The 20,462-nt window shown below is 39.7% G+C and overlaps 1 protein-coding gene across 7 annotated transcripts in view; it reads left to right on the forward strand.

Moving 5' to 3' along the window:
• Positions 1–48: 48 nt before the first annotated feature.
• Positions 49–20,462, forward strand: part of NUP98 (nucleoporin 98 and 96 precursor) — a 116,071-nt gene continuing 95,657 nt past the window's right edge. Inside the window, exons 1-5 of one of the 7 annotated variants that reach the window (XM_027039683.2) lie at positions 53–336; positions 7,261–7,335; positions 15,031–15,134; positions 19,204–19,305; positions 19,416–19,592. In XM_027039683.2, coding sequence (XP_026895484.1) covers positions 15,059–15,134; positions 19,204–19,305; positions 19,416–19,592 — 355 coding nt within the window. In that variant the 5' untranslated portion in view covers positions 53–336; positions 7,261–7,335; positions 15,031–15,058. Of the gene's footprint in view, positions 337–7,260; positions 7,336–15,030; positions 15,135–19,203; positions 19,306–19,415; positions 19,593–20,462 lie in introns of all 7 variants that reach the window. The other 6 variants (XM_027039686.2, XM_053203619.1, XM_027039687.2 and 3 more) reach the window with 6 other exon arrangements.

The raw sequence follows: 20,462 nt of genomic DNA on the forward strand, positions 1-20,462 counted from the left end.
CCTCCTCTTCCCCCCTCTCCTTTTCTCCCGAAGACCGCCCTCACGTTCGGTTTCAAAAGACTCGTTGCCCAATGAATAACAGGGCGGGCCTAGAGTGGCGGCGGCTTCTGCCAATGCTCAGACAGCGAGGGCGGAGCGTCGGGAGCGAGCCTCTGACGGCGGGCGGCGTGTGACGCAGTCGGGCCCTCTGCGCGCTGCGCCCGAAGCGGCGGTCGGTGGCGGTGGTGGTAGCGGCGGCGACAGTTTCGTGGCGGCCGCGCGCTGCTCTCTGAGCGGCGGGTGGTGGACGGGCCTAGGCCTTTACTCCTGACACCTCCCTTCCCCCACCGCACCGCGGTAAGTCGGGAGCCGGGGCGGTGGCGGCCCGGGCCCGACAGGCTCCTCCTCTCCTCAGGGCGGGCGGGTGCGCGGGGCGTCCCAGGCCTCCTCGCCGAAGTCTCGCGCCCCGGCGCGCACCTACTGCCCTGAGGGAGGGGGCGGGGCCCGCGACCCGGCGGCCCCAAGGCCGGGCTCCTCAGGCGCTGGAAAGGAATCGATATCGGTGGAGTGTGGGCCCCGGGGTCTCCAGTTGCAGCCTGCGCTGGAGGAGCGTCCGTGTATCTGGTGGTACTCATTCATTTGCCTGGCTGTGATTAGGTGGGCGGGCCCTTTGCGGGGGCCGCGTCTTAACTCCCTGACTAGGGTCTCCCCAGCACTTTCTTGACCGTAGTGTGGGATGGGCTTCAATTTGTCTTGGCTACTTCACGGCTTGCCAAGGTTTGCCCGAGGTTTAGGGTGGGTGGGTCAGGAGTTTGTTAGCTTTTTAAAACAATATCTGAGAATTAAGGTCGGTTTAGTGGAGTAAAAGGTTATTTTTTTTTTGCCCTCCCACGTGTTCTTTGTAAAACTAGATGAGAAAGATGGGATATCTGGATTACTGTAGCCGGAAGGACCTTAGAAATTAAGCCAATCCTCCTACGGTACGTCACTAGCAAGTTTTATAGATGGAGAAACTGAGGCCCAGAGAAGGGACGGGATTAGTGAATACCAGATCTGACTCAGTCTAGAAAATATTCTCGTGTATCACCCTCCTTGGGTGTTCCAGCCTCCCATTATTGGCGGCAGGGGTGGGGGGGCATTCGGTAGTTGGCAGCAGTCTTCAGTAGCGTTTCCGTTCTGGTTGCTACCAGGTCTGTTCATAGTAAGGCAGAAGCTTCATATGCGGTACCCTAACCTAAACTATGAGAACTGAAAAGTTGGTTAAAGAATGTCAATGATGTAACGTATTGGAAACGAATCGATAAGACTACATACATGTCTTTGGCTAGCTTCCTGTTTCAAATCTGAAATTTTTATTTGTATCAGCTGCTGGGGACTCAGAAGAGAGTCCAGTTAGTGACTCACAGAAGCATTGGAATAGAAAGCAAGAAATATAGACAAGGCTTAGAAAGAGAGGCAGCAGTTATTTTGTAGTTCTGGTACCTCGGAACTCATGGTTCCTTTCTGGTACAGAATTCAAAGTATTGTAGTAGAGTAAGATGAGAAAATGAAACTGTGTTCGGAAGAGGAAACTAACTGGAAGAAAGAAAAGAGCAGTGATCATGATCTCTGACAGTCTTATAAATTCAGAAAAGTGCTGGTTAACTGGGTGACAGATGGTATGTTTACTTGGAGGAAGAAGTTAGCATATTAAAAAAAAAACAACGTGGACAAATTGGAGGTACTGGGAAATACTTTGATAGAATTATTTTTTGACTCTTCATTAAGATTGGATGAAATTGAATTGAAAGTTGCCACTTTGGTCTATTTACATTGGTCAGATCATCACTTTGCTCTTGTTTAGATGACGAAGCAAAACAAAACTAGTGCATAAGAGCAGAGGAGTAGTAGTTTAAACACTGAGATGTGAACCGTGTATTTTCTGTGACATTTTCTCAGTTCAAGCGTCACCCTCTTCTGGGAAGCCTTTCCTGGCATTCTGTCTCCTGTAAGCTTCCCTAACACTTATTTGATACTTCTATTTATAGCACAAATCATTTTGTATTTTAGCTGTTTATCTTATTTAGACTGTGGTAAATATTTTTGTCTTTGTATTCAAGTTGCTTGGCACATAGTAGGCCAAGTAGTTTTTCCTTGAAGGGATAAACAAATATGGAGCAGTTAAACCTAAAAATAGTCTATAAAAAGACTGAGTATATGTGTGCTCCTGAAATATGGGGCCTAGATAAGACGACCCATACTGTTCGTATGTTACATGGTACTTTGGTATCTGACTTCATTCATGTCTACTAGCTCATAGATAGTTAAGAGCAAATAGAACTTTTAGGGAACCAAATTTACGGCTTGGAAGAAATTGGGTATTTTTTTGCGATATTGTGATATTTTTATTGTAGCAATAAACCTAGGAAGTAAGGGATAGTAGTTCTGATGTTTAATTTCCAATAGAGAGCACATTGTATTACATAGAGCATTGTAATTATGCAATTTGTTGAAAGGTTAGAAAGAAATTTAACAATATAAATATTAGAGGCAAGGCATGTAAACAACGGTTTTTGAGAATTTAGTGCATTTCTTTGGGTTTGGAATTGAACCTAAGTATTTGGCATCACATGTCTCTAGAGACGATTTTTCATCCTGAACATGTTGAAATTTTGGGCCAGATAATTCTTTTTGTCTGGGAGCTGTGTTGTGTATTGGATAGTTAGCAGCATTCCCCACCTCTACCCATTAGATATCCATAATACCCCCTCCCCAAGTTGTAACAATTAAGAAGGTTTCTAAACATTGTTAGATGTCCACTGGGAAGCAAAATTGCCTGGATTGGGAGATCACTGCTCTTGAGAATACATTACCAATATTTCAGTAAAGTCATACCTTTATCTTACCTGGTGTATGCTTGTAAAGTCAGCTGTACAGATGCTTACATTTTGTCAAACTGTCCTTGAAAAACCCTTAAATTGTCAAAATCTGGTATCCGGCAGCTGAAAAGCTGAGAGTCCTAGAGTAACTTTCTTTAGTTTCCTTTATTTCCGTGGTAGCCTTCCTTTCTCTGGGATAGAAATCAAGGTCTTTTTGAAAGGGGATAGGCCATTGGGTAAATAAAGCAATATCTAGTTCTCTTTTTGTGGAAGAGGGCAAAAGAGCTTGTAGTTGAATTGATGCGATTAAATGTGATGCTGTGGGATTCCATTATCTTTCATATTACTGATACATTTGATGTCGTATGAGTATGCATTGATCAGAAGTCTTGTCCTTTTGTACTGACACTGAATTGTCATATTGAAGAGTTTGTACTTAAAGTGTAATGCAGTTTTGTAGTAGAGAAATGAAAATTATTTCTTAAAATATAGCTCTAATTACCTAAGTCTGATACTAAGAGTGAGTTTAAGCTGGTGAGTAGTAGTGTAAATTGGAAGATGTCAAACTGGAATCTGGCAAATGAATTAGAAGGAGGCTGTAGGAATATTCTAGTACAGCAGTTCTCAAAATTTGAGGTCTTTGGACTCCTTTATACTTCTAAAAATTATTGAATACTCCAGAGAGCCTTTGTTTATATGGGTTATATCTACTCTTATTTACTGTACTAGAAAATTAAAATTAAAAAAAATTTTTTTTAAATATTTATTTATTTTTGAGAGAAAGAGACAGAGAGACAGGGTGAGCGGGGAAGGGGCAGAGGGAGAGGGAGACACAGAATCCGAAGCAGGCTCCAGGCTCTGAGCTGTCAGCACAGAGCCTGACACTGGGCCTGAACTCCTGAGCTGTGAGATCATGACCTGAGCCAAAGTTGGACGCATAACCGACTGAGTTACCCAGGTACCCCATAGAAATTAAAAGTTTTAAAGATTTATTGACTTGGGGGTGGGAGGGAGGAGAGGGTGGGTGATGGGTATTGAGGAGGGCACCTTTTGGGATGAGCACTGGGTGTTGTATGGAAACCAATTTGACAATAAATTTCATATATTAAAAAAAAAAAGATTTATTGACTTAAAGAAATAATCTCATTTGTTAACAATTTCATTTAAAAAATGAACCCCAAGAGTGGGGTTTTATATGTTTGTAAATCTCTTTGATGTCAGGCTTAATAGAGGACCACTGGATTTGCAGATCTTTTGCATTAGATAGTTGATAAGTTGTTTTGGTTGAAGTATGGTAAGAAAATCCTGCCTCATACAGAAAAGGGTGGGAAAGGGAGGAATGTTTTAATAACCTTTTCAAGTAATTGTAGGTATTCTCCTTTGACACTATACTTAACACTTCTAAACACTATACTTCTAAAGATTTGTTGCAATATGGAATCTGAAACCATATTATTGAACTTTTGTACAGTGTTACATTAAAATTCATTGGTCTGTCTTGTACTTTGAATGTTTACCATGCATGATTTTATGACTTCATACATTGATCATTTAGAAATTATTGGTTCACTGGGTTATGTACCTCTTCCAAATGTTGACAAATTTAATTATACAGTTGTTAACATTTCCACCCATCTCATCAGCTAAGTCTTTTAAGAATTGGGAAGTTGGCAAGCTCATAGTGTAGACATAATTCTAATTTTTTGTTTCAAGTCTGAGTAACCATAGTTTATCGTTTATTCTCTGAAGTAAAAATGATGTTTCATGAAAAAATCAGCTGGTTCAGCTTTCTACTCAGGTAATCACACAAGTGTTTTTCTTTGAGATAGCCCTTGTGTTTCCATTTACAAGAAGTGCTTTTGAGTAGTTCCCATTTCATCGCAAAGAATAATCACCGAGTATTAAAAAGATGTGAGACACTTGGGTGGCTCAGTTGGTTAAGCATCTGACTTCATCTTTAGGTCATGATCTTGCGGTCCATGAGTTCCAACCCCGAGTCGGGCTCTGTGCTGACAGAGGAGCCTGGAGCCTCCTTCAGATTCTGTGTCTCTCTCTCTGCCTCTTCCCTGCTCGTGCTCTGTCTCTCTCTCAAAAATAAACATTAAAAAAAAGAAAAAAAAATCCGACACTTGATTTCGGCTCATGTCATGAACTTGAGATTTGTGGGATCTGGAGCCTGCTTGGATTATCTCTCTCCATCTCTCTCCGCCCCTCCCTCACTCATTCCCACACTCTTTCTCAAAATAAATAAAAATATTTTTAAAAAAGATGTATGCCGAAATATCAAGAATTAATACAATCAGTTTTTACTGCTTCATCAAAGGCATTCAAGTGAAAGTGGATTTTTTTTGTGTGCTGTAAGTGGGTGGCAGTGAAGAATTTAGTGACTATTTTAGAGCTTGGGTCATTGTCCTGATTCATGCTCAGGTTCCAGCACGAAACAGCAGGTTTGTTTTAAATATTTTTTTCAATGTTTACTTATTTTTGAGGGGGGAGTGGAGAGAGAGAGACAGAGCACAAGCAGGGGAGGGGCACAGAGAGAGGGAGACCCACAGAATCTGAAGCAGGCTCCAGGCTCTGAGCTGTCAGCACAGAGCCTGACGCGGGGCTCAAACCACAAACCACAAGATCATGACCTGAGCTGAAGTGAGATGCTTAACTGCTTAACTGACTGAGCCACCCAGGTGCCCCGGTTCCAGCAGTTTTATATATCATTGGTTTTGCAACTCAGTGCTGAGGTTAGTACAGTTTAAAAAAAGAAAGTTAATGTTTTAGTATTATTATGAAAATAGTTTTGACTTCGTGGACATCCTCGAAGAGGTCTCAGAGACTTTTAGGGGCCTTCAGACCTCACTTTCAGAACCATTAATCTACATTTGCAACAACATGGATGGAACTAGAGTGTATTATGCTAAGTGAAATTAGAGAAAGACAAATATCATATGACTTCACTCATATATGGAATTTAAGATACAAAACAGATGAACATAAGGGAAGGGAGGCAAAATTAATATAAAAACAGGGAGGAGGACAAAACAGACTCTAAAGTACAGAGAACAAACTGAGGGTGGCTGGAGGGGTTGTGGGGTGGGGGATGGGCTAAATGGGCAAGGGGCATTAAGGAGGGCACTTGTTGGGATGAGCACTGGGTGTTACACATGGGGGATGAATCACTGAATTCTACTCCTGAAATCATTATTGCAATATATGCTAACTAATTTGGATGTAAATTAAAAAAAAAAAAAAAGAACCACTAATCTAGAAAGGACAATGATTTTTCACACTACAGCCCTGTAGTTCCTACAGCCCTAAGCTTCTTTGAGAGGGCTCAGCTGGTAGGGTTCTACTGTACCTATTCTTTACTTCAGCTAGAGCAGCTTCTCCTTATGTCTGTTTTATGTACTGGGTTCCATAGCTAAAAATACTTAAAAGCCACTAATCAAAGGAAGAAAGAACTGAGTGAATTAGAACTTTTTCAGGAAGGGAACAGTTCATCCTCCATGAATGCATTTTGCAGTTAGTAATTGCTTCATACCTTGCTTCCACATGCTGCTTTGACACAGATTTCTGATATCTACACACCTAACCCTTCTTGGTGGATTAAGCTTCATAGGAAGAAATAGGTGAATGGATTTGTAGATTAAAGGTGTCCTGTTGGGAATAAGACTAAGGATAAGGATGTGAGTTGAGTGGAAGAGAGTGAGTGATCAGAGTGACCTCTGTGTGTGTGTGTTGTGTGTGGAGGGGGTGTTTGTTTTTGTTGTTTACAGTGATATTTTATGGTTGTATTAAATGGTCAGTAGGTGACAGTGAAGTATTGGGAAATCATTTTATGTGTGGTTTTTTAACGAGGCATTGAGCAGTCAAGGCTTAGAGGGAGGGGAAATTAATTTACACTTTAAGAATATTGTAAAATATATTTTGAAAAGCTAAAGAAAAACCTGCTTTTGGGGCCTCTGGCTGGTTCAGTCACTGGAGCACGTCTCTTTTGGGGTTATAAGTTTAAGTCTCATTTTGGGTGTAGCGATTACTTAAAAAAAAAAAAACCCTATCTTTGAGGCGCTCTAGTTTGAGACCTTTTTGTCCTTTAGTGTAGGCCAGATAATCCCTATTGTTTAATTGTAGAAATTGAGGTCTAAGAGGTTGAATATTATGACAAATACAGTTACGCAGTAGCAAGTGGCAGGGTGGTTTAAATTCCTTTTTTAACTTTAAATTTTGAATTAATTTTAGATTTACAGAAAATTGCAAAGATAGTAGGTGGCGGAGAGTTTTAAATACAGATTTGTCTCACTCCAAAGCTAATGTACTCTTCACTACTTTATAAAATGAACATTATGTTAAGAGGATGAAAAATGGTGCTCAGCACTGTGAAGAAAGGAGTTGTATTAGATAATATAGACTATTTTTAATTAATTTACAGCCTAATGGAAGATATTGAGCAAAATCCAGATGCTTTTTACTAGAGCAGCAAACAACTCATACACTCAAGTGGCAGGTATGACAACAAATATATTGCATAACTAAAAGCAGCTGGGAGGTATTAGTTTGTAATTATGTAATCGGGTTTGGAAAGGGAGAGGGGTGGGGATATGTTTTCATACTGATAAGAGTCTGAAGGGTCTAATCTAGGACAATGTGAAGTAGGTGAGGCTTGAATGGCAATTTTTATTTAAAATTTTTTTTAAGATTTTCTTTTTTTTTAAGTAATTGCTGTACCCACCATGGGGCTCAAACTTACAACTCCGAGATCAAGAGTCACATGCTCTACTGACTGAACCAGCCAGGGACCCCTGAACAGCAATTTTTAGGAAAAAAAAAAGGGGGGGGGACATAGTTTTTAGGGGAGAAAAACGAATGTTCTAATAAAAGGAATGACTTGATCTGGGATTGATCATAGGGATACAGTAAAACAAGAAGATAGCAGATGGTTTTGCTGGGATGTGATATTAGGTGATTAAGACTACGTCAACTTCTGGAATTCTAGCTGACTCTCCATCCTTCCTCTCCCATTCAAGGCAAAAGTGAACATTTTTCCTTTCAGTTTAACTCTGGATGATAATTCCCACCAGAATATTCTAGTATTTTTGTGAAGATTAGAAGAGAGGATAAATGAAAAAGTACTTTATAAACTGAGAAGTACTAGTTCATTCATCTAACAATTATTTATTGTTTTTGCTCTTTACTGAGTTTGGTACAAAGGAACTCAGTGAAGGGGAAAGGAAAAATTACTTCCCAGTTGTGTAACTTTCTGTTGTCAGAGAGCAGCAAGCTTGCTTAGTCATTCAGATGCCACTCAAAGTTGGCAATTGCTGGGTTGTAACCATGTGTTAGGGTCTGTCCACCACTTTTCTAAAAGACGACTAAGTTTTGTCATGCCCAGAGTTCACAAAGCTCATAAAAGTTGGAGATATGTCAGGTTATTAAGCTTTATTTGGGACAGTGGGGGAATACTGAACACTGATGTCTGTTATTAAAGCTGCCTCTTTCTTGTATCTGACAGTCTGAATTATTAATTAAAAGATGTAACACAGAGAACAAAGTAAATTTAAGGGCGTTGTCTTTTTCTGTATGGCACTATTTCATTTTAATTTTTTCTTTCCAAATATGTCTTATCCAAAAAAAACCCTATAATGAGTGTAGATAAATCCATCCATGAAGTAGTTAATCTTCGGAGGAAAGTTCATCTAGGTGATATAAATTGTCAATCCATAAGAGCGATTACCTTTCTGATGACCAGAAATCTCACGTTTGCCAGAGAAGTGTCTCTTTCTCCTGACAGTGCTAGATCATAATTGCCAAATTTGGGGGTTATAGCTTCCTTATTTAATGAATGCAAAGTGATTTTTCCTTTTAGTTCATTGTCTAGGAGCTCTAGGCTCTGTATGCACAGCTAATAGTCAAAAGTAGCTTTGTGGAGGGGCGCCTGGGTGGCTTAGTGGGTTAAGCGTCTGACACTTGGTTTCTGCTCAGGTCATGATCTCACAGTTCCGTGAGATCGAGCCCTGTGTTGGGCTCTGCAATGGCAGCACGGAGCCTGCTTGGGATTCTCTCCCCCCCCCACCCCAGTCCCTCCCCCACCTTGTGTGCATGCTCTCTCAAAATAAAAAAAGTAGCTTTGTGGAGTCAAAAATAGCTTTGTGGTCCTTGGCAAGTGACTTCTTGTGCCTCAATTTCACCACTGTAAAATATGGATAAAAATACCTACCTCTTTGGATTCTTGGGATGTTTATGTGAGATAATTCGTTATTTATTTGTTTGTTTATTTTTTGAGAGAGGGTGCAAGCAGGGGAGAAAGGGAGAGAAAGAGAAATTTCTAGGGAGGCTCCACGCTCAGCTCAGAGCCCAACACAGGGCTTAATCCCACGACCCTGGGATCATGACATGAGCTGAAATCAAGAGTCAGACGCTTAACCAATGAGCCACCCAGGCACCCCCTTACTTTTATTTTTTTAATGGAAAAATAGACTTAGTGCAGATATCTGTCTATGTCATCTAGATCTTTTGTTGTTGCTTTAATAGAGGAAATAAACATGATGGAAAAGTTTGGGTCCTCCAAATTCTCTGCCCCATGTCTCATTTACCTTCCTTTCTCTAGAGGCAACCACTTTTTTTTTTTAATTTTTTTTTCAACGTTTTTTATTTATTTTTGGGACAGAGAGAGACAGAGCATGAACGGGGGAGGGGCAGAGAGAGAGGGAGACACAGAATTGGAAACAGGCTCCAGGCTCCGAGCCATCAGCCCAGAGCCTGACGCGGGGCTCGAACTCACGGACCGTGAGATCGTGACCTGGCTGAAGTCGGACGCTCAACCGACTGCGCCACCCAGGCGCCCCTAGAGTCAACCACTTTAATGTATTTTTTCTAGTCTCCCTCTTTACTTTGACTATGTATATACATATCCATAAATAACAGTGTATTGTTTTTTCTATTGTACATAAGCTGCCAAGTGTATCTTTTTGCAGTTTGCTTTTTTCATTAAGCATCTTTTCCTTGAAATAACTCTCATAGGGGTAACTTTGTCCAAATGTTCTGGTGGTGTCCTATTCTTGATACACCATATTCTGGGTACGTATGTAGTGGAGTGCTCTGGTTTATTCCTTTAGTTGGGTAATTTAAGGTTAATTACATCACTACCTAATGAACTGATAAGTACATTATATGTTTATGCTGATAAGTATATTATATGCTTATTATATGAGGGAAGCTGGCCTTTGATATTAAAATAAAAGGCCAGATAAGATAGGTACACAAATACCCATTCTTAACCTGTGTACCTTATTTATCTGGTGCTCATTTCCCCTCTTTCTAATTCCCTATGGTCCAGTTCAGATTCTAAATACCCACAAATTTTCCCTCACATTTCCTGCTCAGATTCTGACCTAATTTTGACGACTTGTGCTTCTTAGCACTTACCTGATCTTCCAGTCTTAAATGTGTGGGTCCTTTCTCAGGTTATATCAGAAGTTACAAACTCAAAATCTGTTGAGGCCAGGCAGCTGATGGAAATAAGTGATGTTGGGTAGGTATTGTGGCACATTGGAGATTAAAGATTATATGGCTGTTACCAAAGGGGACATTTGCTACTAAAACTCCAGGCTATTATTGGTTGATTACAGTTCTAGTTTGCTTAATCATTAGGTTTTTTTATGAGAGGCCCCAAATCTATTTTTCTGCCATAGCCCTGTTTTAAATGTTACCAGCTAGTTTGAGCTAATGTATACATACACACACAAACATTTCTATATACATGCATACTTAGGTATATGTGAAATATGCCATATTTATAACAGGTCAAACAAAGAATTGTCTGCCAGTCGTATCCAGCCTTTTGTGATTGCTTCCTTTTTCCAACCTCTTAATTAAATGACAGATTCTACCAAGAATCTTTCCTTCCATGGCTTTCTTTTGTTGTGAGAATTCATGAAACATGATTTTAAGTTAGAAGTTACTTCTAAAGTACCTTGATCATTCAGCCTGTGCTTAAAAAACACTAGGGGCACCTGGGTGGCCCAGTGGGTTAAGAGTCTGATTTCAGCTCAGGTCATGATCTCATGGTTTGTGAGTTCGAGCCCTGCATCCGGCTCACTACTGTCAGTCTGTTGGCGCAGAATCTGCTTTGGATCCTCATCTCCCTCTCTCTTCCCCTCCCCCTCTTGTGTTCTCTCTCTTAAAAACAAAACACAACATAAAAAACACTTAAGTGGTGATTGTCATTAGTTTAGAAAATGAGTACAGTTTACCCTTGAACAAGCGTTTTAACTGCACATGTCCACTTACATGTGGCATTATTTCAATAAATATGAGAGAGTACTGTAAATGTATTTTCTGTTATGACTTTAACATTTTCTTTTCCCTAGCTCACTTTACTGTAAGGATGCAGTAAGTATGGGCGCCTGGGGGACTGAGTCGGTTAAGCATCTGACTCTTGATTTTGGCTCAGGTCATGGTCTCACGATTCGGTTAGTAAGATTGAGTCCTGAGTCGGGCTCTGCATTGGCAGCACAGAGCCTGCTTGGGATTCTCTCTTTCCCTGCCCCTCCTTTGTGTGTGTGCATGTGCTCTTTAGCTCTCTCTCTCAAATAAACATTTTAAAAAAAGAATGCAGTACATGATACATATAACATACAAAATATGTGTTAAACAACTGTTTGTTATTGGTAAGGCTTCCAGTCAATAGTGGGTTATTAAGTACTTAAGTTTTGGGGGAGTCAAAAGTTAGAACACCTACTGCATTATTTAAAGGTCAACTGTATGTTTCAGATACTATGTTAGGTTCTGGGATAGTAAACAAATGATACTGTCCATTACCCAGACAAGTTCATTGTGTATTGGGGAGAGTTGGAGATGTCAGAAGGTGAGCTCCCTGGGCAGCAGACTCTGAACTGGAGGTAGTCCTGCATGAGTTTTATTAGACAGTGCTCTTAGGATCAGCACGCTGGGAGAGAAGAGGAAATTGAGTTGTGATACGATCTTAATGAAGGACTCAACCAATCCTTTGGAGAATGTGAAGCCAGGTAGAGCCTTTAAAGTTACCCTTAGTTGGAGTGAAGAGGCCTGATTTTGCATATGGGCTAGTCCTAGGAAGAGGATATGACATTGGGTAAGGTAGTTCTTCAGCAGAGGCAGTTCTGAACAGGACTGACAACTGAGGGTTATCTTTCCGTAGTACTTCTCAGCATCTGGGACAACAAATCCTTTGGTCTTGAACGGAGATCTGTGTAGTTGGTATTATAACAGTGTCCGCTATAGTCCGAGTCAACATGGATACTTGTAAACAAATCATTATGAGCTGTGTAAGCTCAGCAGAATGACTGATTGTTAGAGGAAGTTAGGAAAGGCTTATAGAAGAGATGACATTTGAGCTAGGTTTTGAAGAATGAATTAGGTTGTTTGGAAGGAGTAAGTTTAAGGAAGGGGGCATCTTTCATTGAGTCACTGAGATTTCATAACATAGGCAGGAAAATGATTTATTTGAAGGGCAGAGAGGTAAATTATTCAGTTTCTGCCAATTGTAATGAAAATCATGAGGTCATTTGCAAAAATCTTGGTTTGTTTCCATGGTGATAATTTAAAAAAAACCAATTTAAGTCCCAGTATGATCAGGTTTGAGATTAAGCCAAGCTAATTGTGCCCAGAACCAAAAAGATAGGCTGAGCTTGAGTGAGAAGCTTTTATTCTAGGAATCCAAATTGGATTTTGGTTCCAGCATTGTCTCTCATCCTTGAGTCAAAAAGATAGGCTGAGCTTGAATGAGAAGCTTTTATTCTAGGAGTCTGAATTAGATTTTGTTACCGGCATTGCCCCTCATTCTTGAGTCTAGAACAGATGAATTTCCTTAACACTGAACACGTTATTGTTTACTGCTTAGTATGTTCTCTCCTAGGATTGAGGGTATCTATGGGGAGTCAGAAGATAGGTTAAACTGAGGTTTTTCCACTTACTACTTCTTTGACCTTGGGAAATTTGGTAAACACTTGATCCTGTTTTTTTCATCCTGAAAGTACAGGTAGTGATACATAATACCATCATATTAGGATTGTTGAGATAATATATAAGAGCCTATATACTGTTAGGTGTTTTCCAGGGTATTTTATTGCTACTTAAAATCCCTTTGTGAAATATATGTGTGAGGTTAGGTTTTTGTTAGGATAAGATTATTAAAAACAAATTTTGATTGTTATGGAGCTGTGGGTTTGGTCTGTAGAATTCAGTACTATGAAACCCAAATTAACATTAAAATCTTCAACATAAGGATGAATGTCACAGAGGAAAACTATTACTTGGCTTTTAAATCTGGACATGTCTGCTCTGTAGATGTCAGATTTACATGAACAACAGACTTCTGATTGTGGGGGTGAATAAGAAAATGGATGGCAAAATTATTGTAATAACTTTATTACAGTTCACAGTTTTTTGCTGTGCTGATGATGGGTCAAAAAATTTATTCAACAGATATAGTAAAGTGAGTGTATAGGGGCTCTGACTCAGGACAGCAGTATGAGAGGGATTGTGGTCAAAATGGAACTGTCCAGACATCTAACCCCTGGCACAACTGTCAATTCTGAATGCACTGTTGAAAAACAAATGTATAGATAGATAGACCCATAGCCAGGTCTAGACTTCTGCTAAGCTTCCAAGAATATTTTCCCTGGAAAGGAGAGTTACCAGTTAATAGGCTGAAGGTCCAGTCCGTCACTTTGTGACATCTGTTAAATTGAGAAGAGAGGAAACTTCAAGCAGATCTCGTTACTGAAAGAGAAATGATGATTACATGAAATATAGTCTCTAGTTCCACGAGAATGCATTAGAGTCACTTGAACCTTTCAAAATACAAATGTCTACATCCTAACCCTGGACATTTTGGTCCTCATTTCTAGAATAGGGCCTGGGGGGTTTTATTTTGAAAAGCTTGTCAGCTAATTCTGATGTGGCTCTCTTGAACCACTGGTTCACTGAGCTTTGTTTAATTAGAGTTATTGAATTCATGGATGTGGATAAAGAATTAATGTTGGATTTTTTTTTGTAGGAGAGTTTAGGGGACAGAATGTTGATTTCTGTAAAACCATTAGGTATTTAGGGACAGCTTCATCTTTTCCAATGTTGCACAGAATGTTTCGGTTGTTGGAATAGCTGGAAGTACTAAAGGGACACTGGAACATTGTGGGGAGTGCTTCCAAATGTTGTATTTAATTCTATTATATGAATGAGGCATGATTTTACTAGAAGAAAAAGCTGTTCCATCATGTGTATATAATAGAAAAATCATCCTACCTGTCACAGAATCCACATAAGCACGATTGGCTGTTTTTGAGTTTTTATATTAAAAGTACATAGTTTACTCAGTATTTTCTTGTCTGCTGATATGTAAGTGGTAGCAGATATCTTAAGTTTAAGGAAAATTTATGAGGGGGACAGTGTTTACTTTGGAATAAACTATACCTTTAACTTGTTTTTTGGTCAAATCTAGGGGAGAGCAAACTTCTCTTTTGTACTTGTTGAAACACTTTGGTCCAACTCATTAAGTACATAATTTAGATACTGCAGGGGAATCATTCATATGAGGTGGGGAGGGTTTCACCAAAGATTTTCTGTAATGTTTCCAAAGATGGAAAAGTAGGGGACCATAAAGAATGGTCTTAAGAAGTAAGATTCAAAGAGAATGTCAGAGCACCAGACTCTGTGGCATTTGGAGATAGGGGGAGGGGTATGCATAGTTTAAGGAACATTTAATATTGTAACATTTTATATACCAATAATAATAATAATAAGGCAAAAAACCTTTTTGCAATGCAAACTATAGAAAATAAAGCCTGACAAAAATTTTAATTTCTCAAGTGATTGTAATAGCAGAATATCATTGTAATTTTTAATGGATATTGTGCATAACCTCCTAGATCTGGCATAGTGGACCTGAATCCTTCATTAAAAGGGAGCTTTAAAAAAAAAAGTTAAAAAACATGGTTTTAAAGGGATGGTTGATTATTGGTGGGATCTGAAGTTTAATCTCACATTATGGTACTGATAATTCAGCTCAATTTTAGAAGATCTTTTATCATTATAGAGTTTTAGGATATTGAATGAGATTAAAGATTATGTTATAGTTTGAATGGGCCTCAACTTGTAAAATGTCGTATTTTTTGAAAGAATTAATTCTGTGGTCTTTAAAAAGTAATATTTTTTCTTCTTTCAGCTATCTGAAGCAAAGACTCATTTTGAAGATGTTTAATAAGTCATTTGGAACGCCCTTTGGGGGTGGCACTGGTGGCTTTGGCACAACTTCAACATTTGGGCAGAGTAAGTTTTACAAAAGAACAAAAGAGGGGGAAAATATTAAGCTATTCTTATTAAGAACAAATCCATTCTGATGGCTGAAATAAAAAACACAAGATATAACAAATGTTGGCGAGGATATGGAGTAAAAGGAACCCTCGTGCACTGTTGGTGGTAATGCAAAATGGTGCAGCCACTGTGGAAAACAGTAGGAAGTTCCTCAAAAAATTACAAGTAAAATTACCTTAAGATCCAGTAATTCCACTGCTGGATGTTCACCCAAAGAAAACCAAAACACCAATTTGAAAAGATATATGTACCCCTATGTTTATTGCAGTGTTATTTACGATAGCAAAGATACAGAAACAACCCAGTGTACATCAATAAATGAATGGATAAAGAAGATGTGGTGTATATATACAATGGAAATTTAGTCATAAAGAATGAGATCTTGCCATTTGCAACAACATGGATGGACCTAGAGGTATAATGCTAAGTGAAATAAGTCAGGGAGAGACAAATACCATATGATTTCACTCATACGTGGAATTTAAGAAACAAAACAAATGAACAAAGGAAAAAGGGACAAAAGAACAGACTATTAAATACAGGGTCTGAAACGAATGAAAGTCTGAAACTAGGGTAACACTGTGTGTTAATTATACGTGAATAAATACATTTTTTAAAAGAACAAATCCATTCTGATAGCTTTAGACAGGAATTTTATTCATACTTTGGTTTTCATAACAAATTTTCTTTGAAAAATGACCAGATAGGGGTGCCTGGGTGGCTCAGTCGGTTAAGCGTCCAACTTCAGCTCGGGTCATGATCTCCTAGTTTGTGGGTTCAAGCCCCACATTGGGCTCTCTGCTGTTAGGACAGAGCCTGCTTTGGATCCTCTGTCTCCCTCTCTCTCTGCCCCTCCCCTGCACACTCTGTCTCAAAAATAAATAAACATTAAAAAAAAGAAATCAAATAAAGATGCCCACCATCACTACTTCTATTTTAAAAAAGACTGAGGGGCGCCTGGGTGGCTCAGTTGGTTGAGCATCAGACTCTTGGTTTCCACTGAGGTCATGATCTACAGTTTGTGAGTTTGAACCCCAATATATTGGGATATTCTCTTGCACTCTCTCTGCCCTTCCCCTGCTTGCTCACTCTCTCTCTCTCTCACTCTCAAACTTAAAAAAAATTTTTTTAAATGATTCGATGGTAAGATCTTGTTAAAATTTTTTAAGAGAATAGAAATAAGTTTCGAGTTTCTGTGGTTCTTTGATCATTAGTAGAAGGTACTTGTGGGATGCCTGGGTGGTTCAGTCGGTTGAGCGTCCAACTTTGGCTCAGGTCATGATCTCATGGTTCATGGGTTCCAGTCCTGTGTTGGGCTCTGTGTTGACAGCTTAGAGCCTGAAGCCTGCTTCAGATTCTGTGTCTCTCTCTCTCGCCCCTCCCCTGCTTGCTCGCTCGCTTTCTCTCTTTCTCTCTCTCTCTCAAAAATAAAAAATAAAAAGGTACTTGAAATGTAGGCTCCAGGCCCAGCATGGGGGTTGAACTCATGACCTTGAGACCAAGAGTCATATGCTTTACTGAAGAGCCAGCCAGGCGCCCCATACTTGAAATATTTTTTTAATTGGTTTTTGTTTTGTTTTGTTTTTAATTTTTTTTTAATGTTTATTTTTGAGAGAGACAGAGACAGAATGCGAGTGGGTTAGGGCAGAATCCGAAGCAGGCTCCAGGCTCCGAGCTGTCAGCACAGAGCCCGACGCGGGGCTTGAACTCACAAGCTGTGAGATCATGACCTGAGCCAAAGTCAGTCACTCAACCGACTGAGCCACCCAGGCACCCCTATTAATTGGTTTTTGTAGCAAAAAGTTAACAGTGTGTTAAAAGATTTTTAAGCCAGGAAATAATCTATTTATATTGCAGTAAAAATTGCAGTTATTGAATAGCTGCTCTGAGATTTGCTCTGTGAATAATAATATTCAGTGACAAAATTGTTAAAATATCAAAGACCCTAATCCCCACCAGCCCTCCTATGATCCACTTTCCCTTCCACTCAGTATTGTACATGATACTAGTTGCCTGTAGCAACCACTTACTCACTTTTGAACTTGGAATTAAAAATTTTATACTTACACAAGTAGAAAGAATGGTATAATGAACTTTCATGTTATTTCCTAGCTTCATCAATCAGCATTTTACTAGTCTTGTTTATTTTTTATTGTATGGTATTTATTTTTATTTTAGAGAGAGCATGCATGAATGGGGGAGAGGGGCAGAGGGCGCGCGAGAGAATCTTAAGCAGTCTCCATGCTCAGTCTCACGACCCTGGGATTAAGACCTGAGCTGAAATCAGGCTTGGACACTCAACCGACTGAGTGACCCAGGTGCCCCTCCCCCCACCCCCAGTCTTGTTTTTATCTTTCTCTTTTTAAGGGGAGATGAGTGTTTGAACAGTATGTTTTAATGCAAATCCTCAGAAGCTTTCTCTTAACTGGTGAGGGTTGTAACAATAGAGGAAAATTTTTTCAACTCTTCTGACCTCTTCTTGAGCCTGTGCATATAGGTCCTTGACTTTTGATGGTTCACTTGTTTAAGTGTATTTACTTATTTTGAGAGAGCATGGAAGGGGCAGACAGACAGAGAGAGAGAGAAAGAGAGAGAGAGAGAATCCCAAGCAGGCTCCACACTGTCAGCACAGAATCCTCTGCGGGGCTCAGACTCACCAGCCGTGAGATCATGACCTGAGCTGAAACCAAGATTTGGACGCTTAACTGACTGAGGCACCGTTAGGTCCTTGGTTTTTATTTTATTTTATTTTTATTATTAAATAAATTTTTTTTTAATTTTTTTTTTTAACGTTTATTTATTTTTGAGACAGAGAGAGACAGAGCATGAACGGGGGAGAGGCAGAGAGAGAGGGAGCACAGAATCGGAAGCAGGCTCCAGGCTCTGAGCCATCAGCCCAGAGCCTGATGCGGGGCTCAAACTCAGACTGCGAGATCGTGACCTGAGCTGAAGTCGGACGCTTAACCGACTGAGCCACCCAGGCGCCCCCCCAAAAAATTTTTTTTAATGTTTATTCAGTTTTGAGAGAGAGCGACAGAGAGTAAGTGAGGGAGGGGCAGAGAGAGAGGGAGACACAGAATCCGAAGCAGTCTCCAGGCTTTTAGCTGTCAGCACAGAGTCCTACTCGGGGCTTGAACTTGTGAACTGTGAGATCATGACCTGAGCCAAAGTCGGATGCTTAACTGACTGAGATACCCAGTTGCTCCAGGTCCTTGGTTTTTAATAAAGAGTGCCCGTCAGAGTCACTTTTGGGGGGTTGTTTTTGTTGGCTTTTTGTTTTTTAAATTTTTTTAATGTTTATTTTTGAGAGAGAGTAAGCAGGGGAGGGGCAGAGAGAGGGAGACACAGAATCTGAAGCAGGTTCTAGGCTCTGAGCTGTCAGCACAGAGCCCAATGCAGGGCTGGAACCCACAAACTGCAAGATCATGACCTGAGCTGAAGTTGGACGCTTAACCGACTGAGCCACCCAGGCACCCCTGTTTGTTTGTTTGTTTGTTTGTTTGTTTGTTTTGTTTGTTTGTTAAAGAACATATTTTCTGTCCTAGAACTATGGAATTAGACTCTCAGGTTGGAACCTGAACATGTGTATTTTGAAAACCCTTCCCAGGTCATTCTGAAGTGCTCTCCTAAATACGGACCATCCATCCCAGTGACTATGGAACGTATGGTGACTGGAGAGAATTGAACACATTAATTTTGATTGTTTTACTTTTGTTTGTAGCTTATAATCACTAGCTACCTTTGCACTCCTTTTGGTTTTAGTTGGCACTTTTTTTTTTTAATCCATCAACATCTATAACTTTATTGAAAAGTCACACTTCACTTTTTTTTTTTAACCTGAGGCAGTGAATACAATGCTTAATTTCAAGACTGTAATTTGTAGTATGATGGACTTTTGAAAAAATTAGTTTCAGAGAAGACCAATGATCGTATTGAAACACAGAATGTTAAGAAATATTAAAATCCTTTTTCATTGGATCACCTGATTAAGATTTTGTTTTGACCCTGGATTTTGCTTTTTCAGGTACTGGTTTTGGTACTACTAGTGGAGGGGCTTTTGGAACATCTGCATTTGGTTCTAGCAACAATACTGGAGGCCTCTTTGGAAATTCACAGACCAAACCAGGTAGGGGTTTTACTTGGAATACAGTTGGTTTATTCGTAGTTGATATAGGACTTCATATAGTGGTTCCAGTCCATCTATTTAACTGTTTTTCCCCCTCTCCATCTCCCCAGGAGGATTATTTGGTACTAATTCATTTAGTCAGCCAGCTACTTCCACAAGCACTGGCTTTGGGTTTGGCACATCAACAGGAACATCAAATAGCTTGTTTGGAACTGCAAGTACAGGGACTAGTCTCTTCTCATCCCAAAACAATGCCTTTGCACAAAATAAACCAACTGGCTTCGGAAGTAAGTAGGATATCATTGGACTTCTGCATCCAACAATTCGATTTGCTTATTGAATATATTCTTTCTTCTTCTTTTGCCTGTGTTCATTTACCTCCTTTCTCTACCAGATGGCAAAAACATGGGGAGAGGAAATCTTCAAAATGTATTGAAAAGTTTAATAGGCTTTAAATGAGGAGGTTGGGTACACCTTCCCATGAGTGGAAATCTAAGAAGCATTATTATTTAAGGAATATGCAGAGAAAGAGTCTCCTGATATAGAATGACCAAATAGTATATGGAAAGCCAAGTCAGAGTGATGTCATAGTTGTTAAGACAGGAGAATTTCAAGGAGGAGTGTATAGTCATCCATATTGTACTGCAGAGGCACCTCCTTGCCTCTGTTTCACATTTGTTATAAGAAACTAAAGCAGGAATGACAAATACTGGAGATGACCTGGTTACTCTTCCATTCATTATCCATGGCAGATGATTTTAATTGATGGTTTCTTTCTCTTTAAGTCTAAATGTGGCCTAGGGATACTTCTCCACACAGTACTTTGAGGCAACCACTATTGGTTGAACAGGTGTGCTCTGTGAGTTGGTGCATTCTTAGCACAAAAGTATAGCAGAATGAATAAGTTAGCCAGCTATCAGTATTTCACAAAGGGAAAGTTTGTAGGGTATTGAAATACTTAATGATGACAATGTAAAATGCAATCTAAAGTGCTAATTCAAAAGAGATGTGCCTGTTGACCTTAAACCATACATTAGGACGTGTTTTTAGAAAAGAAAGAGTTTGCCAGTGAGAAATCACATTCCTCTTAAATTGGTAATTAGGATCTGACTTACTATGAAATACTGGCAGATAACTTTATTGTTTACTGACATTTC

Source organism: Acinonyx jubatus, chromosome D1 (assembly GCF_027475565.1).
Source record: "Acinonyx jubatus isolate Ajub_Pintada_27869175 chromosome D1, VMU_Ajub_asm_v1.0, whole genome shotgun sequence".
In the NCBI taxonomy this organism is placed as follows: Eukaryota; Metazoa; Chordata; class Mammalia; order Carnivora; family Felidae; genus Acinonyx; species Acinonyx jubatus.